Below are 26,956 nucleotides of genomic sequence, written 5' to 3'. Positions count from 1 at the left end.
CTAATTCGTAAAGCTTTACTTCAGCTTGGAGTTCCTCTTTAAGTCCGTTCAAGAAGATACCACGTACAAATTCATGATCTATTGATCTCATTGCTCCAGCATACTTCTCAAAGTCCTCAATATATGCATCCACGGCACCTGTTTGTTTGAGCGACAATAGTTGTTCGAAAGGATTTTGGATCATCGATGGTTGAAACCTCCTTACTACCGCGATCTTAAACCCCTCCCAATTCGTGTTAGGGTTACATTTCTCCCACCAATGATACCAACTCAATGCTTTGCCTTCTAAAGCCATTACTGTGGCTTGCATTTTCTCTGCTCCAGTGACTTCCTTCAACGAGAAATAACGTTCTAACCTGTGTGTCCATCTGAATGCATCCTCCCCTGCGAAAATTGGTATTTCCAACTTCCTCCATTTTTCTTTGCGTCCAAATTCCTCACCCCTTCCCTCCGTACTGCCCCTTCCTTCGTGCCAGGGACTTGCTGGATTGGGATTTTGGCCAGCCCTAGCCATTAACTCAGCAATCTGCTCCTCGTGCTTTCTTGCTAAAGCTTCCGCAAACTCCAATCGACTCCGCATCTCCTCTCGTTCCTGCTCCCATTCTTCCGCTGACCTCGCCATGCTCCTTGTCTTCATACGCAGCTACCAGGAATCGTGGAAAATTTTCAGGGCACCAAAATCGGTGCTCTGATACCAGTGTTAGAACTGGTACAGAATTTAAGAGGAACTGAGATAGAGAGCACACGAATTCAATGAATTGCTTGGATTAGGCAACCCTAAATCTAGTATCTTATTCAATGTGAGTAAATTGTGTGTAGAGAGAGAGAGAGAGAAGAGAGATTACAAGATTCCTAACTGATTTCCAGAAATCAGTTCCTACACTACTTACTTATTACAAAAACTGTCTTTTCCTTTCTTATTCTGCTATTTATAACTTCTTAACTAACTACTCAATTCAAAAAGTAGTTATTTCCCGCCTGGCGTGTTTCCCGCCTTCAGTTTGTGCCTCCTTGTGTACACTTTAGTGATAGTCGGTTTAGGCCCACTCCTATCAGAGTGTTGCATAAAGCATGCACTACTTAACACATGTCCTTTGCTTTAAGTCAGGCAAATATAAGAGAAAACAATCTCATGTCCTTTAATTGTAACTTCTGAAAGAAGCAATAACAATGATCAATGAATTGAATGCATCAACCAAAACAGAATAACCATTCACCGTCATAAACCCCCTAGCCCCCAATTCATTCAACCAAGCAACATATAAAGGATAGAGTAATGTATGTTAAAGTAGCAGTTGCATAATCAAATATTGTTTAGCTTAAGTTAAAAAGCTCAGGAAGCTCAAATCTCGTGGATTGAGCAACCTCCAACCATAATGTGAAACACAATAAGTTCCCAGTACTTGGTCACTGCTTCCTCAATGCAACATCACCAATTACTGATATCTAAACAGGTGACTAAATAGAAAACAATCATCTAACCAGAGAGGGCAACTTTTAGAAGCTCATTATATTCAAACCATGAGAATCAAACAAAGAGCAAATTAAGGGTAAAATTAAAAGTGGTTATCATATGATTACATCTACAAAAATCCAAAATCAAGTGCACAAATTAGCAGCTTAAAGCTACTTTATCATTTAAATTCATGCATTAAAAGAAGCAACAACATGCGACAAAAAATTAAAGCATGATTTGCAGCTAACTAAATAAAAGAAAAATAATTCAGAACCATACCTGCATTTGAAACATCAACATTGGCACTCAATCCAGATCTTCTTGTCTGGTCTCTGACTCAAAATTCGGATTTCCCCAGCTTCCAATATTTGATTCCTCACCAGTGTTGTTATCATGATCATTCTCAGTGCCAACATTGCTTGTATCCCCAACAAATTGCCTAAACGACCATGGCAAAACCCTAAACCTAAGCTCCCTCGGCGACTGCGACTGCAAGCTATCTCCAGCATTCTCATTCTGATTCTCATTCACCTGGGGCCCACCCCCACCCTGAGCCCTCTGCTCATAGTCAGGATCATCAGTCGGTAACTCGTAACGACACACAGGGCATGAATTATGCAATTCTAACCAAGGCAGGATACAATCAGAGTGGTAAATATGCTTACAAGGTAATTGCTTAGCAATCTCATTTAACTCAAACGTGTCTTTACACACTGCACATTGTGACAAATCAGAATCAAGCAATTCGTTGTTAACCGCGATATCCGGGAGCCCCTCGACGGCAGTTTTCGAAGCCGGAGGAGTGCCGTAGCTGTTAGGATCGTTCTCCGCAAGATGCTGAATCAATTGCTCGAGGCCAGGGCCGAAGAAATAATCTCCGAGGTTGAGATTCGTCGGAAGATTAACCGACTCCCCCGACGGCGAGTTATCCAGGACGAATTGAACGTTGGCGCCGCCGGCTCGGAGGGTTTGGATGTAATTTTGGAGAAAGACGAGAGGGTTGAAGGCGTCACCGTCGTCGGAAGGGGATCGACCGCCGAAGAGGGGAGGGAGTTCGTAGGTGAAGGAGAACGGTGGTTGAAGCTGAGGGGTTGGGTTTTCGACTTCTTCGACGAAGCCGCTGTTGCAATTGGGACAGGCGAGATCGGAGGAGGGAGTGATGGAGACTGTGCGGTTGCATTGGTAACAGAAAAATTGAGGAGGAGGAGCGGTTGCGCCGCCGTCTCCGCCGCCGGCAGAAGACATGTTAATCGGAGAGGGGAGGGGGAAAGTTATAAGGAGAATGAAATGAGAGACCAAAGAAGGGAGAAAGGACGTGAAAGAGAGAAAGAGATATGTGAGGGTAAAATGGTAAACTTCAAAATATAATTAAATACCGATATGGGACCGACTTTGGTTTCCTTTTCTTTTCAAATTGTTTTCTTCAACGGATAACGGTGGAGTGAACTTTTAAAGTCATTCTTTCAAAATTGGTATGCTATTATATTTAGTCTTATTAATATTGTATTAATCATATAATTCAAATTAGTGGTTTAGTGATTAAAATGCTTAAGGTGAATAACACAAATGTTGAAAAACTAAGATGAAAATTTTAATTTATACCATATGTTAAAACAAACTATATGATTTGGTGGTATATTATGTTTTATAAGATAATTATGTTTATGGTCATCCATGATATAGATGATAAAATGGGCATTGTTTATGGGTTCACTCGTATATCCCACAATTTTTTGCAGACATGATATGTAAAATTTGTTTGTTTGTTCATTTTGTCCGACTCGTTTCCCGTGAGAAATTATAATAGATAATGCGGTCAGTTCATGGGCATAAAAATGGAAAAAAGAAGAAAAAAATCAATAAATTATTTTCTAATGTAATTTAATATCTCAAAAAATTATGTTGTAATATGTTTTAGTAAAATTTATATAGAATATCAAAGTTTTTTTTTTTAAATTTTATTCTCTTTTAACTACTTTATTTATTTATTTTATTATATTATATTTTTATTTTTAAATTATTCATAAATGCCCGTAGGCCACCTACATGTCAATTAGCTCATTTTAAAACAGGAAGGACATGCTATTTTGTCCGTTAAGCCAATGTTGACATACCCACACCCACTTAAATTTTTTGGGCATTTGCGAGCACGGGAAAAACAGGTTTGACGGTCCGTTTTGCTATCTCTAATCCACGGTAACATTTTGGTCAAAAATAAATTCATTTTCATTACAATTTTATAATTTTAAATGAAAACCGGACGATATGACTGATACATAATGATGCATTAGGTACCCGCATCCACGATATCTATCCGTAACGTCCACAACAAATCGGATTCATGCTCGTGTTTTTGGATCCCGGATAGTTGAGACAAAAGACTTTGAAACTCACTTTTGAACGAGCATGGGTAATGAGATATACTAGGTGTGTTATATAGTAACATAACTAAATATTTTTTTGGGTCATAATTGTGATGTTATATTGTCAAACAAAACCGTCATTAATGTTACATAAATGGAGACATTTTATACATTTGATATGATTTATTGTAGAGGTAATACAGATACAAATATATAAATTATTTGTAATTTTAAATATTTTCTGAATTTCTAGGTACCAAAGATCTTCCAAATACCCAAAAATTCACAGGTAATAAACCCAACGAGTATATTAATGAGTTTGTTATGTGTAAGTCATTCATATGTTGCATATCCCTCTCATAGACTTGTCAAAACCAACTAATCAAATAAGTTTGGGCTAGTCCACATAAGATCTATGTTAAATCATACAAATCTAAAATGTAACATTAGAAAAATTATTTAAATTTTAAGCATTTTTAAACTCTTTTAAGAACATATGTATCATTGAAAATTAATTTAGAACTTTTTTATCATTGTTAGGTAATGTTTTATTAAGAATGTATTACTAATATGATGAGGAATCCATTTACTCCAAGAGTGAGTTTTTTAAACTTACTCCTCATCGTAGCTATCAATTATAGGGAAATCCAATAGTTTGAATTAGTAAATAGATCTAAATCATTAGATGTCCATAGAATTAATGACTAGAGTAAGTGAATACTCCTCTACTAATATTACATGTATACTTTACTATTAGAGATCTAGTTATTAAGATAGTGTGTAAGTTAATACAAAATTCAACTTCAGTACAACCTGGAGCATGAGGGCAACAATGATGCATTATGAAGGCAAATTCAACTAGTGGAGCTTACAAGAAAATTAAAATTATGTGTAAAATCATGTAGTACAATTAACTAGAAGGTACTTGTTACACCCCCAAACAATAGCCCGAACTCAGTTTAAAATAGCTCTTCTAGTTCAAGTTAAAAAGCCCAAAGACATATAATAAGTTATCTATGCTATCTGGATCCTTTGCATTTGCAGATTAGGACAGACTCATTTTCACAGTGCTACTCTCATACTTGGAATAGACTCACACTACATCGTTCATGCTAAACAAGACAGCGGATGTGACAATGCTACCACAATTATCACAAACAATTGCCATAGTTGTTGTTCAAAATTCACTGCACAAGAGAGTGCTAGTGTCTAGTGTCTATACACTAGCCACAACTAAAACCAGTATAAAAGGTAAAGCTTCTTGAATTACATAATGCAGCTCTCATTTTTCCTTGCCGTATATTAAAAGAAAAATAGTCCAATTTTATGAATATAGTGTTTTTAAATAATCAATACAATAACAACCAAATCTTAATCGAGTGTTTGAAAATAGTGAATACTGTAAAAGCCAAAATGTATTGTTAAAACTAAATAAAGTCAAAGTCCTGAACTATTGCACCAAGCCCCTCTGCTTGAAAACATCTAGCATGGCAGCTCCAATTTTAGCAGGGGACTCCACTACTGTGACCCCTGCTTCTCTGAGTGTCTTAATTTTGTCTTGTGCAGTACCCTTTCCACCTGACACAATAGCTACAAACAACAACAAGCACAATGTGGAAGTTGAAGTAATATCATACAAAAATGAAAAGTTAACTAAACTCTAGTAACAAAGATAAAACTTATTACAGCAAACTAAAGTCAAACTATTGGTGTAAGACCCTACTGGATTCCCAAGGTCCAGGGTTCGATTCCTGGGAGCGGCACTTATTAAGAGGGGCAACCACGAACCCCGAAAGGGATTAGTTCCTTATCTAAAAAGGTGATGGGATACTCTTGATAGTACCAAAAAAATAACACTTCATTCAAGATGATGATCAAACTATCAAATTCTTTCCCAAACTAATTGTGGTAGTTTGTGTATTCTTCCGATCATCTTAAAGCTTAGATTATTTTACGAGAGCCAAACATACAGTTGATCATATCTTGCTAATTTCCTAATTCTCAAACACCAACACAGTTTATGGAAGAAAGACAACAAAAAAGAATATCAACCTTGACAAATGTTTTTGTTTTCTGGGGTACAAGTACAACCCTCATCAGTGAATTTTATTGCTTGTTAAGCACACCAACAAATGCCACATCATGTAGCAATTTTGTCCAAGATGATATGGCCTACTCCAATCTATATTATTGTAGCACCCACACCATCCTTACCAGTTAGGTGTTCTCCACTCACGTCACAGCTTCATTGAAGATATATGGCTGATGTTTCTAAAAGATTTTTGGTAGACGATGAATTTTTTATGCATACGGGTGATCAAAGTCTTGGCTAGCCTACTTAAACCTGCATCTAACCAGGTCAACAAACGACTCGGCCCATTTGTTAAGATTAGATTTGAGTGGTTAATATGTTTTGGTTGGCATTGCCAGCCCTACAACAAGGCATAGATGTAGGGTTTACAGCTATGAAGCTTTAGAAAACAACAGTTCAAGAAGCAAGCCATTTAAGTGTCACAAGCAGCATGCTGAAATTTTTTTGTTGTAAGCCGTTCCAAAATTTTATAAATATTTTTTACCTCCAGCATGACCCATACGACGGCCCGGGGGAGCAGTTAATCCAGCAATAAATGCAACAACAGGCTTCTCAGTCCCACTTTCCTGTACAATCGTTGATAGAAACAAATTTAAAACTCATGAAAATAGTCTATTCAAAAGATAATACAATAACTGAGGGCATGTGTACAGAATAATCGGCAAGCAACACCTTGTGAACATTGAACTTCTTTGTCAGCAAAATAGAAAAGGTGTGACATTTGCAAATTATAACATATGGATCCTTTCCATGTTGATAACCACTACAACCCTCTTTTATACAATGTATGCCTGGAAGCAGTTTTTTCTTCATTATTATTATTTTCGGGGGTGGGGGGGACATATTTGACATTGCCCAAAGTCAAGAGAAGGGTTTGAGCTATCTAAAAGTGTATTTGAATCCTTTCCCATATAATGATGTCATGTATACTCTCTATCTTTGATGACCATTTTCCCAATATATCTACTGTCTACCTTTAGCCATTCAACAACAATTATATAAAAACGGACAGCAGTGTACGAGGCTTCCACCTAGTGGATTCCAAGGAGGATAGAAGTACCTAAAAAACAACCTCCCTCATTTTGAAATTTATGTTAACAAAATCATATATAACAATTAAAAATCAAATCAATAGCTTTATATCCTATTACATCAAATCATGACATCGCCATTAGGAATATGAGAGGTTCCAACTTCCAAAATGCAATAAGGAAAGGATCCATGTAGCACAAGTAGCCAACAAAAATGTATTTTACAAGAACAAAATATGAAAAATAAAATTGGTCTAAACAATAAAAGATAATCTACAGCTGATTACTAAGTAAGAAGTAAGAACATTATACATTGATTTGATTGCCAAAAAAATAGTAATCCACGAGTTACAGTAATGGGAATAAAATATAAAATAAAAAAATGCAGGAAGCTATACTTGATAATATTTTAGTGGTTAAAAGCAAAAACCTTAATCAGTGCAGCAGCGTCCTCTTCTGCAGTTCCACCAATCTCTCCTATAAGAACTATACCTGAATCACATAAAGAAACAGTAAACATTAAGAAAAAGTTAGAATATCACATTAGGATCAGATTTGTTTTCATATTTATTTAAACTTGTTTAAAATAAATATCAATGTAACTGAGTTGGATATGGCTTAATGCCTTAATGTGTAAAATCTATTGGCACTTGATAAATATTCATGTTTCCCTTTCTATATAGTACCAAAGACCCAGGAACCACAGCCATGTCACGAACCAACAGAGGCACAGAAGCCTCAAGAAAAAAAGTTATCATATTCCTGAGGTCAATCACACTCGAGTTTGATCGCAGATATTCCACCCGGGCAACTGGAGTTGATCTGTTTCCTCCACAGTCAACAGTCATCAGTGGACTGCACATGAATTAAATGGTATGAATTACCTGGTGCGGGCACAGACTGAAGTTTGTGAATATGACTGATGGAAAAGGGGAAACCAAGGGTATCTTACTTAGGAAGTTAGTCGAGAATGGTCCTACCTATGTGACCTAGAGATCTGAAAATTACGCAGTTACGGCATGGCTTGTGAACTCAATGGAACCTTCAATTTAGAAAGAAATAGTTTCTTCCAACAGCAAAGGAGGTACTGGATGGAGTCAAGAAACCTACTCTGACTTAGATAATTCAGCTCAAATATTTGCACTTAGAATGCAGCTTTGGAACAAGCAAGGGGACTATGAGCTGACCACTTACTACAATGAAATGCTGGCGGTTGCGAGAATGGAGATGAAGCATAATAAATTGATAGGTGGGGTTGCTAATATTATGGTTAGGTTTGGGTTACTATGACTAAGAAAATTGTAAATCCTAAGTTACAAATCATATCACTTTAACATAAACCAAATTGATCTGTAAACGGTTCCAGCAGTTCGGTTAATTTAAGCATAGTTTAGTGCAGTAGCTGCAGTTTAATGGATTAATTCAGTTTATAAAAAAGCTTTGCCAACCCCTACATTATCATAATTGAAGGACCAATTGGATGTTGATAAAAGTGGACTAATTTGATGTCGTATGTATGTTTGAAGAAACAAAATGGTTGTTCACTCAGCAAAGAAAGAACTATAGCAGACTTCACCTAGATGAGCCTGAAGTCAATATACATAAACAAAATAAAATATGACAAAGTACCTTCTGTCTGGGGATCTGTTAGGAATTTTTGAAGGCAATCGACAAAGTTTGTTCCATTAAAGGGATCCCCCCCTATACCCACACAAGTGGATTGACCAAGGCCAACAGCAGTTGTTTGGAAAACCTGAATTGTTAATGATAATTAAATGGTTTATTCATAGGTAACCATCATTATTATATGCATCAAAGAGCCTAAAAGAAGAGGAAAAAACCTAAAAGTTTGAATGACAAAAGCTCACAGTAATAAGATAACAGCAAGCATATGTAGTACTGAAAGCTCTGACTAAAATTTAAAAAGAGATAGATAGTCAAGACTTTTGATTAAGTAGTACAATGTTCATCAAATTGAGCAGTAAATTGTTCCAAAGAAGCAAAGGAAATGCACTATAGTGCTTCAACTCTACTGTTGGAGGGACAAGACAAAGGTCACATATGGAAAAGTAACAAGTTCATTTTCCTCTGAAGAAAACTGGAATAACATAAACAGAAGTAACTGCACTACTATAGTACGATTTGTCTATATATGTCAGTGACATGTCACGAAGACACCCTTGGCCATGAAAAAAAAATTGAAAAAAAAGGAATCGTATCACCAATACACATAAGTCCATCGTAAACACTGATAAAAAAATAGTCTTTATGACATCAAAATAAGGACCCACCGCCTCATATGTCAAGGTTCCAGAACGAGAAACAATTCCGATACGCCCAGGTTTATGAATGTAACCTGGCATGATTCCAATTTTACACTCCCCAGGCTTGATGATACCAGGGCAGTTTGGTCCTATCAGACGAGTTTTGGATTGACTGTTAATTGCAGCTTTAACTCGTACCTGAAAATGAAAAGTTTCAATTTCATCATCCATATAAGTGGTGAAGAGCATAAACAAAACTGCACTATACATGCTACCAATGGCCTTAACGTACAAGTCATTTGATATGAACCTGGGGAGAGCCAACCACAAAACCTAGCAATTGTGGTTGGAGAGCCAAAAACCATATAAATCCCGCACCGGAATTCCACAATTATGATGTAGGACGGAAGTCCCATAACTTGCAATTGGATTTTAACATCATTCTTGACAAGTTCAAACAGATATTTTATGTGTCCATTTTCCCAAAAAATATTGACAAAATGAACTAATCTAATGAAAGGGATGCAGTGGCCGATTGCCCATCTAATCTTACAAAAATAGACAGACCAATATCGATAGAAAAAGCCAACATCAAAATGAAAACATTTAAACGCAATAAGATAAAACCGCTTTGTAGAAATAGAAAGAATTATAAATTCTATAATTCACACAAGTGGTTATGAGCACATGCCAAAGAGAGTTGACACATTATAGGATATTAATTGATAATGCCATAACCAAAAGTCCAAACACAATGTCTAAAATAAAAACGTACCATATCATGCTGTGGAATCCCTTCGGTAATGCAGACAACAAGATCCAATTCTGCCTCCAATGCCTCCAAAATGGCAGCTGCGGCAAATGGTGGAGGAACATAAATGACAGAAGCATTGGCCCTTGTTTCAGCCTTTGCGTCAGCAACAGTGTTAAAGACAGGAAGTCCCAAGTGTTCTGTTCCACCCTTCTTTGGTGTTACACCACCTACCTATTTGGACAAAATAGCATTAAAGACATAAGAAACACCCCCATATTCAACAACCAAAGACAAAGGGGCTGTCACAAAAAGACACAAGAGAAGCACCAGTATTGAGATGTATTGCATTTAGACATCACCTTTAGAATGTGTGTGCCCATAATAGTTAGTACATGAATTGTGAGTTCCAGAATCTAATCTTAGTACATTAAACCTTTAATTTCAAAAAAAGTAAACCGTACAGTACGGTGCAAAACAAAGCTGTCCATCATAACATTTGGAAGCCAACAACAACATGCTAAAACATTTGGAAGAAAGCACAGAATGTCTACTCTAATGAATGCAGTATTTTTAAGATTCTGTCCACAACATGGCAACATTAAAATGACAGATCACGACATTCCCTTCGAAACAAAGCATTGTCTACTATTGAGGAGATCAAGTTGATACTAATCGGTGACAATCTTAGGAAAATCTTGAACATCCTTGACAACAATTATATGATACTTGTTGTCCATAGCATTCATTGAAAACCATTCTGAGGTATTTTTAAGATTTGTGCACAACATGGCAACACTAGACACACTTGATAGTATCTCCTAAAACAGAAGTCTGATGTTGTTACTATGCTTAAGCATTTTCTTCGATTGGTACAACTCAGTGAAAACCACTCAAAGTGATTGAGGAGGAGAGTTCAGACCTCTTACTGCTTTTCTCAATTCCTTACGGATTACCCAAAGGGTCTATTGTCCTCATACTCATCATCAATAAGGTAACGTAGAAAGAAAGCACAAACATATAGTTGCAACTGGTCTTTCTCTCTTAGCCCATGTTTTCTTATCAATATCTTATTGGAAGAATACATTTATTACTTCTGTCTACCTCATTAACAGGTTACCTTCTGCTCCTTTAAAACATAAGTCATCATACTTCCTACTCTTTGGAAAATTTCCTGACTATACTATTGTAATAGTCTTTGGTTGTGCTTGTTCTCCACTCCTTCGACCCTATAACAAGCAGAAACTTGACTTGAGTTTAGACATGTTGATGTACATTCTTAGGTTATTCTCCCACTCATAAAGGTTATGAATGATTCAAAAAAAGGTAGATTGTACATTTCCAAGATGTCTTGTGTAATGAAATGGTGTTTCCCTATACATCTAAATCCCCTGCATGTCTCCCCCTTGTCTATTTCTACATCTAATATACATTCATATCACATTCAGATAGTTCCTTTTTCTACATTCATTCAATAACCATCTTCATCTTCTACTACATTCCCTAATCATTCTCTTTCATCTCATTCAGTTCCTTCTCATTCTGCCACTAACATAGAAAGTCCTCTCTCTATACCACAACTTTTTCCATCTTTACCACCACTTACTGCATTACCCTCTGATGTTGTTATCCCTCCTTCTATTCCTGATTGTCCTATTGTTTCTTCTTTGCATCCTATGCAAACAAGATCCAAATCTGGTATTTTTAAAAGCATTGTTCCAAGAACCCTTCTAGCTCCGTCTGAATCTACAAGTGCCAAACTAGCTCTTGCTGATCCTGTATGGTAGCAGGCCATGAAAGAAGAATATGATGCTTTGATGGCCTTGGGAACATGGTCTCTAGTACCTCTACCACCTCATAAATAGGCCATGGGGTGCAAGTGAGTTATTAAAATAAAGGAAAACCTTGATGGTACAAAGCTAGACTTGTTGCAAAGGATTTTCATCAATCACAAGGGGTTGACTATAATGAAACCTTTCCCATGTTGTTAAACCTATTACCATCAGAATACTATTAACTCTGGCTGTTACTTTTCACTGGCCCCTTGAACAACTAGACATAATTAATGCCTTTCTAAATGGGTTTCTTGATGAAGAGGTGTATATGCAACAACCAAAAGAATTTCAGGATGGTTATATGAGTTTGGTGTAAAAATTATACAAAGTCATTTATGGGCTTAAAAAGATCCAAGACAATGATTTGAGAGACTGAAGGGAACTCTTCTTAAACTAGGATTTTAGAACAGTAAATGTAATACCTCCCTATTCGTTCATACTTCTTCTCTATATAGACTGTAAGTCCTAATTTATGTAGATGATATTAAATGTTATAGTGTCATGTGTGACTCATGTTAAAGAACTGATTGACAGGCTGAATTCTACATTTGCACTAAAGAAGCATGGCAAACTTGATTATTTTCTGGGTATTGAAGTCAAATATTTATCTCGTGGTTCTTTGTTTCTGTCACAATCCAAATATATAAAGGATCTCATAGAAAATGTTCATATGAATTCAGCTAAACCTATCTCCACACATATGGCTAGTAATTGCAAACTTACAAAATAAAAAGCTGATTATTTTGGAAACCCTACTCTTTATAGGTCATGAGTGGGGGCACATCAATTTGCTACAATAACTAGACTCGATTTAGCTTTATGTGTAAATACAATGTGTTAATTTATGTATCTTCCCTTGCAATCACATTGGACTGTGGTCAAGAGAATATTCAGGAATCTGCAAGGTGCTCCTACCTATGGAATTATATTTCATCCTGCTTTTTCTAGTCCTTTATCTCTTGGAGCATATTGTGATGTTGACTAGGCCTCAAATGTGGATGATAGACAATCAATTTTAGGAGCATGTCTATTTGTTAGTCCTAATATTGTAAACCGGGGGTCCAAGAAATAACAAACCATTTTTAGGTCCAACACAGAGGCTGAGTACAGAAGCCTTGCTTGAGCTTCTCAATTAATCATGTGGATTGAATCTTTGTTGACAGAATTCAAGTTTATTTATCAAGATCATCTCATTCTCTATGATAACCTTAGTACTGTGGCCAATGTTTTAAATAGTGGTTGCAGTCACGGTTGCGGTTACTGCGATTGCGGCCGTTGCTGTGTGAATTATTTTGTGAGTAGAAAAAAAAATTGAACTCGATGTGGTTGCGTTGCGGCCTAATACGGTTGCGTTGCAGCCCAATGCAGTCGCATCATTGTGATTCAGTATCACACCGCAATTGTGGTGTGATGTAGTTGTGGCGATCACTACAACCGCAATATTGCGACCTCATCATGTGATGTGGTCCGCAATTTAAATCACTGATTGTGGCAATGGCTCATAATCTAATACTTCATAGCAGAACAAAACACATTGAATTGGATCTTTTCTTTGTAAGAGATAGGACTAAAGGCAATACTCTTCAAGTCAAGCATGTTTCCTCAGAATATCAAATAGCTGATGCCCTTACTAAACCCTAGCAACTATCGGATTTCTGTCCCTTAGGAAGAAACTAAAAATTACATTTTTTCCTAGTTTGGTCAACCACCCTTGCTTTCAGTTGTTACTATAATTAGTTGCAAGGCTTAGTAAGTTGGTTAAGTATTTGCTTAGTGTGAGTTGACATTTATTAATTGTTATGTGAGTCTATAAATTCTCACTTGATCTTGGGTAATCATTTGATGATTGTGATAATAAAATAAGAAGATTCAGATTCTATATTCTCTCTTCTTAGTTTACACTTGGGTTTTTGGTTCTACTTATTTTCTGCATAATCTTTCCCCAATAATTGATAAGTTGTTTTCCCATGCTATTAGATGTGTTTTCATTTGATACTCTTGATTTCAGAAGGACATCAGTGTTATTTTACTTCCAAATATTGCTTCAATATTTCTACAGACTTTCTTTGAGGATACACCTTACTTCACTTGACAAGTAGAAACAAACTTCATTTCTCATTTCATGTTGATTACTTATGAGGAAGCAGTAGCCTTTGTTCCTTATTTTCCGATTTCTCAAGTTCCAGAAATGTTTTCCCAACCATTGCGATCTGTAAAGAAAAGAAATTGAAGGAGAGAGAGAGAAAGAGAATTGTAGTTGACTCTGTTTTTGATTGATATTCTAAATTATTGATTTGAATATAATATTCAGCTTCTATTTATAGAAGCAGTTACAAGGTATGTGACAGTTACATAACTATAATTGTCATTCTTCTAGAAGCATCTATCCTAACTGACTAGATTGCTTAGTTACAAAGCCAATAAGGCAAACCGCATACACAAGGCAAAGCTGATTACTAGTAAAATCAGTTAGTCTTCTAATATCCCCCCTTGAAGCTGAGGGTGAGTTGAAGACTTGCCAACCACTTGAAGAAGTCCTTAGTGAGAGAAATCTCGAAGTAGACAAAGGTTTAGTAAGTGAATCAGTTGTCTGAAATTCAGATGGTATATCCTTGACTTGAAGGAGCTTTGATTGGACTCTATCTCTTACAAAGAATAGGTCCAACTCAATGTGTTTAGTTCTGTGATGAAGCACAGGATTGTGAGTCATGGCCACAGTGCTGAGATTGTCACATAAAACCAGTAGAGATTGATAGGCAAAGTGGAGTTCTGAGAGGAAAGATTCAATCCAGATAATTTCTTGAGAGGCTAGAGCTAGGCTTCGATATTCAGCTTTAGTACTGGATCTTGAGACAGTTTGTTGTTTCTTGGACCACCATGTAACAATGTTTGGACCAACAAAGAGACAAGCACCAGAGACAGATTTTCTGCCATCAGAACCTGATGCCCAATCTGCATCACAGAAGGCAGTGATGGGTAGAGGAATAGTGGTGCTAGCAGGTCTAAGTTGAATACCCATAGTGAGAGACCCTTGTAAATACCTTAGGATTTTTTTAACAAAAACCCAGTGGTGATCTAAGGGATTAGACATATATTGACATACTTTGTTGACACTGAATGTAAGATCAGGTCTTGTAATTGTTGCATATTGTAGAGCACCTACTATGGATTTGTACAATGTAGGATTTTCAAAACCAGAGGATCCTGTTTTGGTCAGTTTGCAGGAAGTGGACATAGGTGTAGAAGATGGTTTGGCTGAGTCCATCTTGGCTTTTCTGAAAAGATCTTTGATATACTTAGCTTGTGATAGAAAAAGGGACCCATTGGACAAGTGTTGAACTTCAATTCCCAGAAAATAATCCAAAGAACCTAGCCTTTTTAGTGCAAAAGCAGTGTTGAGTTTGTCTATAATCTGATTAATGTCTTGGGTAATCATTTGATGATTGTGATAATAAAATAAGAAGATTCAGATTCTATATTCTCTCTTCTTAGTTTACACTTGGGTTTTTGGTTCTACTTATTTTCTGCATAATCTTTCCCCAATAATTGATAAGTTGTTTTCCCATGCTATTAGATGTGTTTTCATTTGATACTCTTGATTTCAGAAGGACATCAGTGTTATTTTACTTCCAAATATTGCTTCAATATTTCTACAGACTTTCTTTGAGGATACACCTTACTTCACTTGACAAGTAGAAACAAACTTCATTTCTCATTTCATGTTGATTACTTATGAGGAAGCAGTAGCCTTTGTTCCTTATTTTCCGATTTCTCAAGTTCCAGAAATGTTTTCCCAACCATTGCGATCTGTAAAGAAAAGAAATTGAAGGAGAGAGAGAGAAAGAGAATTGTAGTTGACTCTGTTTTTGATTGATATTCTAAATTATTGATTTGAATATAATATTCAGCTTCTATTTATAGAAGCAGTTACAAGGTATGTGACAGTTACATAACTATAATTGTCATTCTTCTAGAAGCATCTATCCTAACTGACTAGATTGCTTAGTTACAAAGCCAATAAGGCAAACCGCATACACAAGGCAAAGCTGATTACTAGTAAAATCAGTTAGTCTTCTAATATCCCCCCTTGAAGCTGAGGGTGAGTTGAAGACTTGCCAACCACTTGAAGAAGTCCTTAGTGAGAGAAATCTCGAAGTAGACAAAGGTTTAGTAAGTGAATCAGTTGTCTGAAATTCAGATGGTATATCCTTGACTTGAAGGAGCTTTGATTGGACTCTATCTCTTACAAAGAATAGGTCCAACTCAATGTGTTTAGTTCTGTGATGAAGCACAGGATTGTGAGTCATGGCCACAGTGCTGAGATTGTCACATAAAACCAGTAGAGATTGATAGGCAAAGTGGAGTTCTGAGAGGAAAGATTCAATCCAGATAATTTCTTGAGAGGCTAGAGCTAGGCTTCGATATTCAGCTTTAGTACTGGATCTTGAGACAGTTTGTTGTTTCTTGGACCACCATGTAACAATGTTTGGACCAACAAAGAGACAAGCACCAGAGACAGATTTTCTGCCATCAGAACCTGATGCCCAATCTGCATCACAGAAGGCAGTGATGGGTAGAGGAATAGTGGTGCTAGCAGGTCTAAGTTGAATACCCATAGTGAGAGACCCTTGTAAATACCTTAGGATTTTTTTAACAAAAACCCAGTGGTGATCTAAGGGATTAGACATATATTGACATACTTTGTTGACACTGAATGTAAGATCAGGTCTTGTAATTGTTGCATATTGTAGAGCACCTACTATGGATTTGTACAATGTAGGATTTTCAAAACCAGAGGATCCTGTTTTGGTCAGTTTGCAGGAAGTGGACATAGGTGTAGAAGATGGTTTGGCTGAGTCCATCTTGGCTTTTCTGAAAAGATCTTTGATATACTTAGCTTGTGATAGAAAAAGGGACCCATTGGACAAGTGTTGAACTTCAATTCCCAGAAAATAATCCAAAGAACCTAGCCTTTTTAGTGCAAAAGCAGTGTTGAGTTTGTCTATAATCTGATTAATGTGAGGAATGGAGGATCCAGTAACAATAATATCATCTACATAGACTAACACATAGAGTTTGTAAGTAGATGGGGTGTGAATAAACAAAGAATTATCACACTTGCTGATTTGAAAACCAAATTGAAGTAGAGTGCCCTTAAGTCTTTCAAACCACCGCCTAGGAGCCTGCTTGAGGCCATAGAGTGCTTTGTGAAGTCTTCAAACTTGACTTTTATCACTACTGATGAATCCAGCAGGCTGCATCATATATACTTCTTCATTGAGTAGACCATTGAGGAATGCATTATTTATATCTAACTGTTCCATAGGCCATTTGAGGGTCACTGCTAGGGTGAGTAGTATCCTTATGGTGATAGGCTTTACAACTAGAGAGAATGTTTCAGTATAGTCAACTCCCTGTTTTTGATGAAACCCTTTTGCCACTAGTTTTGCTTTATATCTGTCTACTGTTCTATCAGGATTCTCTTTAATTCTAAACACCCATTTATAGTCAATGGCTTGTTTTCCTGGGGGTAAATCAACAATAGACCATGTACCCAACTGAACGAGAGCATCGTATTCCTCTTGCATGGCTTGAAACCAGAGAGGATCACTTAGGACTATCTTGACAGATGTAGGTTCAGTTTGAGCTAGAAGGACCCTAGGAACTCTAGGAAAAAAAGACTTGTCTATACCAGATTTAGAACGAGTTTGCATTGGATGAGTAGACCTAGGGATCATGGCAGTTGATGGAACAGAGGAAGACTCTATTGTAGTGGACTATGAGAGTTGTAGTGGCAGGTTTGAAGTAGAAGGAGAGACTCTGTGAGTACTTGACATGGAGGGATACTCAAGAAAATGACCAGGGGAATTTGTAGGAATTGGAAGAAAGGATGAGAATGTAGTGTTGACAGTGTCATTATTGAAGACAACATTTTCTAGAGAATGGTGAATTAAGGTAGTGGGAGATGACACAGGAATAGAGGATAACTCAGATTTGGACATAGGAGAGGATAGTGAAGCATAAGGAAACTGATGTTCATTGAATATGACATCTTTAAAAATATAGATTCTGCCATCTTTTGCCATACACTTGTATCCTTTATGATGAGGAGAGTAGCCAAGAAAAGTGCATTTAGAGGACCTGAATTTAAGTTTATGATTTGTGTAGGGTCTTAATAGTGGAAAACATGTACATCCAAACACCTTAAGAAATGAATAGTTAGGTTGTTCCCCAAATAAAAGAAAATAAGGAGTAGATTGATTCAGTATAGGTGATGGTAATCTATTAATAAGATAGACTGCAGTGGTGAATGCATATTCCCAATAGGATAAGGGAAAGAAGGCATGAGAAAGTAAGGCTAGACCAGTTTCTACAATATGTCTATGCTTTCTCTCAACAGTTCCTTGTTGATGATGAGTATGAGGGCATGAGATTCTGTGAATTATCCCTAGTGAATTGAGAAATTCAGTGAATGGTCTAAACTCCTCACTCCAATCACTTTGAATGAGTTTGATATCTAGGTGAAATTATGTTTGGATAAGTTTAACAAAATGTTGAAATAGGCGTAGTGTATCTGATTTTTTCTTTAGGAGATAGATCTAAGTATGTTTTGTGTGAGCATCAACAATAGACAAATAGTACCTAAACCATGTTTCAGAGTGTATAGGTGCAGGGCCCAAAAGATCTAGGTATAAGAGTTCAAATGGTTCATTATAAATGGAACTAAAAGTAGGAGAGTGCAATCTGTGAGCTTCAGCACAACAACAGGCAGTACAAAAATCAAGACTATTTTTATTACAATGTTAGATATTACATTGTTGAAGGACAATGTTTACAGCAGGCTCATGGGCATGTCCTAGTCTATAGTGCCAAAGTAAGTATGAAGATAAACTCCTAGAGCTAGAAAAAACAGTGTTATTTGCATATGATGGCAGCCTGGAATTGAGATTACAATGTAAGGTGTTTGAGGACATGACATTGTAGAAGGCATAGAGCCCATCTGCAATGAGAGACCCCTGAAGAAGCACTTGCATAGTAGCTTGAGATTTGACAAAACAATGATTAGGATGGAATTCAAAAAAGCATTTGTTATCCCTAGCAAACTGTGACACACTAATGAGATTTTTTGTAATGGTAGGAACAAGTAGAAGGTTATGTAAAGACATAGACACTTTGGAATTAAAAGGAGACTGAAAATAAGCATGTCCACAACTTGCAATATTAGCTTTGTTACCATTACCCATATAGATGTGTTCATAGGAAAACTGTTATGTTGGTTTTGCTAGGAAGGAGGGATCAGCAGTGATGGTTTGTGGCACCTGAGTCAGGATATCACAAAGATGGCTTGCTGGAATCTTGATCAGCGTGTGTGACATTCATTGCATCAAGAGGTGGGTAGGCATAGGATGAGTCAGGTCTGGTAGTTCTTTTGGGATGCTGATTGTAAGCAGGCCTTGAATAACTATATGAATGAAATGATGGTCTTGGCCTAGTAGGAGGAGAAGGCAGAGCATATCCAGGTATAGGAGGAGCTGGATAGTGCATATGTGGATAAGTGTCAGCATAGTGACTTCCATAGGAGTGATGCATAGTGTAGGAAGGATCATATGGTGCATAATAGCACCAAGCCACATCATGCCCATATTTGTTGCAGTAATCACAGAAATAGGTAGAACTTCTGCCTAAGGACCTTCCACCACAACTACCATGCTTGTTGAACCTTCCTCCACCACGAGAACCACTATGAATTTGTCCAGAATAACCATGTGTTTATGGTGTTGAGTGAAAATTTGCTCGATATGGTGGTTGTGATGAAGGAAATGGAGCAGTATGAGTCACAGAGACTGGTGATGAAGGTTCAGCAGCAGCAACATTTGCAGATAGTGCATCAGAGACAGTTTTAGGTTTGTTCTTTACCAACCTAGACTTATATGTGAGTAAGAACTGTTCCAATTCATTAATGGAAGGGGGATGAACTTGACTTTCAATTGTTGTAATTACAATGTGATATTCCTCATTAAGTCCATCTAAAACACAATCAACATGTTCCTCTAATGAAATTGGAGTTCCAATTGATGCTAATGAATCAGTGAGCATTTTAATTTTTGAGAAGTAATCAGAAATTAAACTAGGTCCTTGAGAAATTCCACGAAGTTGTGCCCTAAGTTGACAACTACGTGCTTTAGTATGCGCATTACAGAAAGAATGCAATTCATGCCATAATTGAAAAGTAGAATTACAACCTATAACTTGTGGTTGCATAGATTCCGAGATTGAATTGAGAATCCAGGAGAACACAGTCTGATCTTGTTCTTCCCAAGCCAGAAATCCTAGATTGGTGCGATGATTGGTGCAATCTGATTCTGTAAGAAATTGAGGAGAAAATTCTGGATTTAACAACCTAAAAACACGATTTGATTTCAGAACTGCTATCATGAGTTGACTCCATGTGAGATAGTTCTTTTCAGTGAGCTTCGTCATTGGCACTGGAAGAGAAAGAACAAAAGCTACAACCTGAACTGGCATTGTACTGGAAGAGTTTGGTGGAGAATACATGGAAGGAGGAGGATTAGTAGCGGCGTTGGCCATAAAAGCTCTTAATACCATGTAAAGGAAAGAAATTGAAGGAGAGAGAGAGAAAGAGAATTATAACTGATTCTGTTTTTTATTGATATTCTAAATTATTGATTTGAATACAATATTCAGCTTCTATTTATAGAAGCAGTTACAAGGCATGTGGCAGTTACATAACTGTAACTGCTTGTAGTGGCAGGTTTGAAGTAGAAGGAGAGACTCTGTGAGTACTTGACATGGAGGGATACTCAAGAAAATGACCAGGGGAATTTGTAGGAATTGGAAGAAAGGATGAGAATGTAGTGTTGACAGTGTCATTATTGAAGACAACATTTTCTAGAGAATGGTGAATTAAGGTAGTGGGAGATGACACAGGAATAGAGGATAACTCAGATTTGGACATAGGAGAGGATAGTGAAGCATAAGGAAACTGATGTTCATTGAATATGACATCTTTAAAAATATAGATTCTGCCATCTTTTGCCATACACTTGTATCCTTTATGATGAGGAGAGTAGCCAAGAAAAGTGCATTTAGAGGACCTGAATTTAAGTTTATGATTTGTGTAGGGTCTTAATAGTGGAAAACATGTACATCCAAACACCTTAAGAAATGAATAGTTAGGTTGTTCCCCAAATAAAAGAAAATAAGGAGTAGATTGATTCAGTATAGGTGATGGTAATCTATTAATAAGATAGACTGCAGTGGTGAATGCATATTCCCAATAGGATAAGGGAAAGAAGGCATGAGAAAGTAAGGCTAGACCAGTTTCTACAATATGTCTATGCTTTCTCTCAACAGTTCCTTGTTGATGATGAGTATGAGGGCATGAGATTCTGTGAATTATCCCTAGTGAATTGAGAAATTCAGTGAATGGTCTAAACTCCTCACTCCAATCACTTTGAATGAGTTTGATATCTAGGTGAAATTATGTTTGGATAAGTTTAACAAAATGTTGAAATAGGCGTAGTGTATCTGATTTTTTCTTTAGGAGATAGATCTAAGTATGTTTTGTGTGAGCATCAACAATAGACAAATAGTACCTAAACCATGTTTCAGAGTGTATAGGTGCAGGGCCCAAAAGATCTAGGTATAAGAGTTCAAATGGTTCATTATAAATGGAACTAAAAGTAGGAGAGTGCAATCTGTGAGCTTCAGCACAACAACAGGCAGTACAAAAATCAAGACTATTTTTATTACAATGTTAGATATTACATTGTTGAAGGACAATGTTTACAGCAGGCTCATGGGCATGTCCTAGTCTATAGTGCCAAAGTAAGTATGAAGATAAACTCCTAGAGCTAGAAAAAACAGTGTTATTTGCATATGATGGCAGCCTGGAATTGAGATTACAATGTAAGGTGTTTGAGGACATGACATTGTAGAAGGCATAGAGCCCATCTGCAATGAGAGACCCCTGAAGAAGCACTTGCATAGTAGCTTGAGATTTGACAAAACAATGATTAGGATGGAATTCAAAAAAGCATTTGTTATCCCTAGCAAACTGTGACACACTAATGAGATTTTTTGTAATGGTAGGAACAAGTAGAAGGTTATGTAAAGACATAGACACTTTGGAATTAAAAGGAGACTGAAAATAAGCATGTCCACAACTTGCAATATTAGCTTTGTTACCATTACCCATATAGATGTGTTCATAGGAAAACTGTTATGTTGGTTTTGCTAGGAAGGAGGGATCAGCAGTGATGGTTTGTGGCACCTGAGTCAGGATATCACAAAGATGGCTTGCTGGAATCTTGATCAGCGTGTGTGACATTCATTGCATCAAGAGGTGGGTAGGCATAGGATGAGTCAGGTCTGGTAGTTCTTTTGGGATGCTGATTGTAAGCAGGCCTTGAATAACTATATGAATGAAATGATGGTCTTGGCCTAGTAGGAGGAGAAGGCAGAGCATATCCAGGTATAGGAGGAGCTGGATAGTGCATATGTGGATAAGTGTCAGCATAGTGACTTCCATAGGAGTGATGCATAGTGTAGGAAGGATCATATGGTGCATAATAGCACCAAGCCACATCATGCCCATATTTGTTGCAGTAATCACAGAAATAGGTAGAACTTCTGCCTAAGGACCTTCCACCACAACTACCATGCTTGTTGAACCTTCCTCCACCACGAGAACCACTATGAATTTGTCCAGAATAACCATGTGTTTATGGTGTTGAGTGAAAATTTGCTCGATATGGTGGTTGTGATGAAGGAAATGGAGCAGTATGAGTCACAGAGACTGGTGATGAAGGTTCAGCAGCAGCAACATTTGCAGATAGTGCATCAGAGACAGTTTTAGGTTTGTTCTTTACCAACCTAGACTTATATGTGAGTAAGAACTGTTCCAATTCATTAATGGAAGGGGGATGAACTTGACTTTCAATTGTTGTAATTACAATGTGATATTCCTCATTAAGTCCATCTAAAACACAATCAACATGTTCCTCTAATGAAATTGGAGTTCCAATTGATGCTAATGAATCAGTGAGCATTTTAATTTTTGAGAAGTAATCAGAAATTAAACTAGGTCCTTGAGAAATTCCACGAAGTTGTGCCCTAAGTTGACAACTACGTGCTTTAGTATGCGCATTACAGAAAGAATGCAATTCATGCCATAATTGAAAAGTAGAATTACAACCTATAACTTGTGGTTGCATAGATTCCGAGATTGAATTGAGAATCCAGGAGAACACAGTCTGATCTTGTTCTTCCCAAGCCAGAAATCCTAGATTGGTGCGATGATTGGTGCAATCTGATTCTGTAAGAAATTGAGGAGAAAATTCTGGATTTAACAACCTAAAAACACGATTTGATTTCAGAACTGCTATCATGAGTTGACTCCATGTGAGATAGTTCTTTTCAGTGAGCTTCGTCATTGGCACTGGAAGAGAAAGAACAAAAGCTACAACCTGAACTGGCATTGTACTGGAAGAGTTTGGTGGAGAATACATGGAAGGAGGAGGATTAGTAGCGGCGTTGGCCATAAAAGCTCTTAATACCATGTAAAGGAAAGAAATTGAAGGAGAGAGAGAGAAAGAGAATTATAACTGATTCTGTTTTTTATTGATATTCTAAATTATTGATTTGAATACAATATTCAGCTTCTATTTATAGAAGCAGTTACAAGGCATGTGGCAGTTACATAACTGTAACTGCCATTCTTCTAGAAGCATCTATCCTAACTGACTAGATTGCTTAGTTACAAAGCCAATAAGGCAAACCGCATACACAAGGCAAAACTGATTACTAATACAATCAGTTAGTCTTCTAATACGATCATTTCCAAGTCCGCTTATCACTTTTCACCATCAACGTCATTGTGATTGAAGAGGTTGTTGTCAGTCCATATTCAAGTGATAAATCTCTTGCTCCAACACCCCCACCAGCATTGGACCTATTCGAACCTTTCAACCACTTGCCTATTGCTCTTAGTAAAGGCACATGTTCGATATGTAATCCTCATCCCATTAACAATTTTTCGAGCTATCATTGCTTGTCCTCATCCCATTACGCCTTTGTATCTGGTTTATCGTCCATTTCTATTCCAAAGACTTTCCACAAAGCACTTTCCCATTCAAGATGACAACGAACTATGATTGATGAGATGATTGTCTTATACTCCAACCAACATGGACTCTGATTCAATCCCCTCCTAGAAAACCTATAGATGATTGTCAAAGGGTGTTTACTCTCAAAGTAGACCCTGATGGATAGGTGAAACTATTCAAAGTACATCTTGTGGCTGATCGTTCCACTGCAATTTTTGTCCTTCTTTACTGTGAAACACTCTCACCTATTTCTAAGATGGCATCTATGGCCCTTTGCATTGATTATCAACTAATAAAGAGTTCCGATGCATTCATTGGTGGTTCAATGGAAAATGTTCATAGGGCTGATAATATTCATAATAAGCAGTGTAGTCAAACAAAGCTCATTCCAGTCCCCTAAAATTACCATATTTTAAAAAGTGTCATTCAGACGAATATATTATATTCATAGCATAGATCAATGTTTTAAATTTCACTCCACAACCACAACTAGAGTAACAATATTACGGTTTTGGGAGTATCAAAACAGCATCGCGACCACAATCGTGGCCGCGTTTTCCTACAATTATAGTAAATGCAACACAAACACAAACACGACAGTGACCACAACTGTAATTTAGAACTGACATATAGTATGAATAAAATTGAAAAAGAGTATTCAATAGTCTGAGAATTTATAGTGATGTTCTAAGCAGCAGACAATAATCGCAAATAAATGCTCATATAAGTGCAAAAAGAAATGAAATGGAAATAACAGTTAATGGATTGAAATAGAGGGAAATAGGTACCATTTTGGTTCCATATTCGATGGCTTGTTCTGTGTGAAAAGTTCCGTTCTTGCCGGTGATGCCTTGGCAGATAACGCGGGTGTTCTTGTCAACGAAGACGGCGGGAGGTGGCGCCGGAGACGCCGTGAAGTGGCGGATCTGAGAGGTTTTAGTGCGTGATGCAATTGAGAGCATTAATTTTGTGATGGTTTGACGAGCCATTATTGATGCTCGCGCTGAATACAAGATTGGGAGCACAAATGAAACTAAAACAGCAAGTGCGTTAACAAAGATGGTGCTAGTGTGTAGGTACACCCCAATATTCTCTACTTATTTTATGATTTCACTTGCAATTTTTTATTATAATATAAACTTGTTAGTATAAAATATTTATATACATATACCACATCAAACACTATTCATTTTTGAACTATTTTTTTTTAAATTACTAGTGAATAACATAATGACAATATATATAACTCATATAATTTGAATGCATACATATTTTTTCTTTTGTCATTGATGACATGATTAATTTTGACCATTGAAATAATATTTCATAGATTATATTACACGAACTACCTCTTAATAATATATAGATGTAATCTTTTAAAGAAAAAAATGTAATATGTGTAAGTAAGTTAAACAAAATATTGTATATTAGGTAAATAAATCTAAATAATATAAGAGTTGGTGTTTCTTTATTATTTTTGGTTCATACAAAATATATTAATAAATCTAAGGAGGTGTTCAACTAACGTAACTCTTATATTTTTTTGTAAGGAACAAAAAATAATGAATACGCATTAACTTTTATACTACTTGGACTTGTCTACACAGTATACATTATTTTGTTTAACTTAATGTTCATACACTTGTTTGTTTTAAAAAATTACACTTATATCTTATGTAATGATAGTTAATGTAATGTGTATATGTCTAAAATTAGGGGTGATTTATGTAATGACAAAACATGAAGAGATAATTTGTATAATTTCACTAAAACTCATAATATACGAGTGTAATTTACTCTTTATATTAATTATTCCGGTTAACAATTGTTCCCATCCAAGTCGCTTCCTATATATATTTAACAAAAATATTTTATTCAACTACTAATTACTAATATGATTTTAGTTTTAAATATGTTGATGTATATTATTCTCTAAAGTTTTATTTTAATTGTAGATTATTAATATAACTTTTACTTTTTATCTCAATTTAGGACTGCCTATATATAATATTAATTATATATAAACTTTATGTAATACATATGAGATATTATATTGGATGAATGGACACACTAGATAAAATAAGACTAAAAGTGAATATATTAGGTAGAAAGTTTGAGTAATTTCTATGATATATTCATATCTTACGTGGTTTGAACATTCATGGAGGGGACAGTAGAAACCTAATAAAAATAGTAAATCAAATGGAGACCAAGAAAAACTTTAGATTAAATGATTAAAAAAGACTCAAATATCAGTAAATATAATTACGATAGAACATTATATTGTCGATTAATCAATATTTTCAATCACATTGAAAGAAATGTTTTTGTTGTTGTAAATATACTAATATTTATTTGTAATTTAAATTGTAACCATTGAATAAAATATCTATGTTAACAATATATACATGATAAAATGTGTACAAGATCATACATAAATCATGTAAGATAATTAAATTGTAAAAATAGTACGTAAATTTGTAAAAAAATGTTATGTATTTTATTCAAATAGTAATTAGTACAATTAAAATTTTAAAATATTCTAAAATGATTTATTATAATTACATAACTCTTTAGTTGATAGAATATGTATTCTCAATTTATTATGTAATATTTAAACATTATTAGTTAAAGATTTATATACAATTGCTACATCATTTATAGTTCATTTATATTGTTTCAATGATAATTAAATATGAATAGTTGATAATATATTGATATTAAATAAAACTCATACACTATTATTGTATACATTTTTTTCCTCACTTTTACTGTTAACAAGCCAATTGCTCTGAGTTAAATTTGGTGCAATACAAGATATGCAACGTACCTTGAAAGTGAATAATATATCTTTGAAAATGGAGAAAATATGGGGACAAAAAATGCATTCAGAAATATATCACATTAAAAATGGATTATTATATTTATTTATATAAATCTTTAAGGGTATATTTTTTTGTACTACCAAATGTGTTCTTTCACCTTTTTGGGTAAGGAATTAATCTATTTTGGGGGTTTGTGGCTGTCAATCTCAAC

General features: G+C 36.0%; 2 protein-coding genes across 2 annotated transcripts; both read right to left on the bottom strand.

The window, feature by feature from the left end:
* Positions 1–1,383: 1,383 nt before the first annotated feature.
* LOC109341293 (E3 ubiquitin-protein ligase RING1-like) lies at positions 1,384–2,800 on the bottom strand. The gene has a single exon (XM_019579169.1). It carries the CDS (start codon positions 2,699–2,701, stop codon positions 1,763–1,765), a length of 939 nt encoding a protein of 312 aa, XP_019434714.1. The 5' UTR covers positions 2,702–2,800; the 3' UTR covers positions 1,384–1,762.
* A 2,406-nt stretch (positions 2,801–5,206) lies between these two features.
* LOC109341281 (succinate--CoA ligase [ADP-forming] subunit alpha-2, mitochondrial-like) lies at positions 5,207–25,002 on the bottom strand. Its single transcript, XM_019579149.1, has 7 exons — positions 24,709–25,002; positions 9,982–10,191; positions 9,234–9,404; positions 8,572–8,695; positions 7,373–7,434; positions 6,396–6,477; positions 5,207–5,409 (listed from the first exon to the last, which is right to left on the bottom strand). The coding sequence occupies exons 1-7, from the start codon at positions 24,907–24,909 to the stop codon at positions 5,270–5,272; spliced, it is 990 nt and encodes a 329-aa protein (XP_019434694.1). The 5' UTR covers positions 24,910–25,002; the 3' UTR covers positions 5,207–5,269.
* Positions 25,003–26,956: the final 1,954 nt, after the last annotated feature.

This window comes from Lupinus angustifolius, unplaced genomic scaffold (genome assembly GCF_001865875.1).
Source record: "Lupinus angustifolius cultivar Tanjil unplaced genomic scaffold, LupAngTanjil_v1.0 Scaffold_421, whole genome shotgun sequence".
NCBI lineage: Eukaryota > Viridiplantae > Streptophyta > Magnoliopsida > Fabales > Fabaceae > Lupinus > Lupinus angustifolius.
Note: the sequence above shows the minus strand (reverse complement) of the source record. Positions and strands in the feature narration are given on the sequence as shown.

Excerpts from the sequence above, each read along its gene's own strand:
- LOC109341293 (XM_019579169.1), bottom strand. The coding sequence starts at position 2,701 with ATGTCTTCTGCCGGCGGCGGAGACGGCGGCGCAACCGCTCCTCCTCCT.
- LOC109341281 (XM_019579149.1), bottom strand. The coding sequence starts at position 24,909 with ATGGCTCGTCAAACCATCACAAAATTAATGCTCTCAATTGCATCACGC. Across the intron at positions 8,696-9,233 it reads GAACCTTGACATATGAGGCG|GTTTTCCAAACAACTGCTGT; the intron begins GTGGGTCCTTAT and ends TTAACAATTCAG. Across the intron at positions 5,410-6,395 it reads TCGTATGGGTCATGCTGGAG|CTATTGTGTCAGGTGGAAAG; the intron begins GTAAAAAATATT and ends TGTTGTTTGTAG.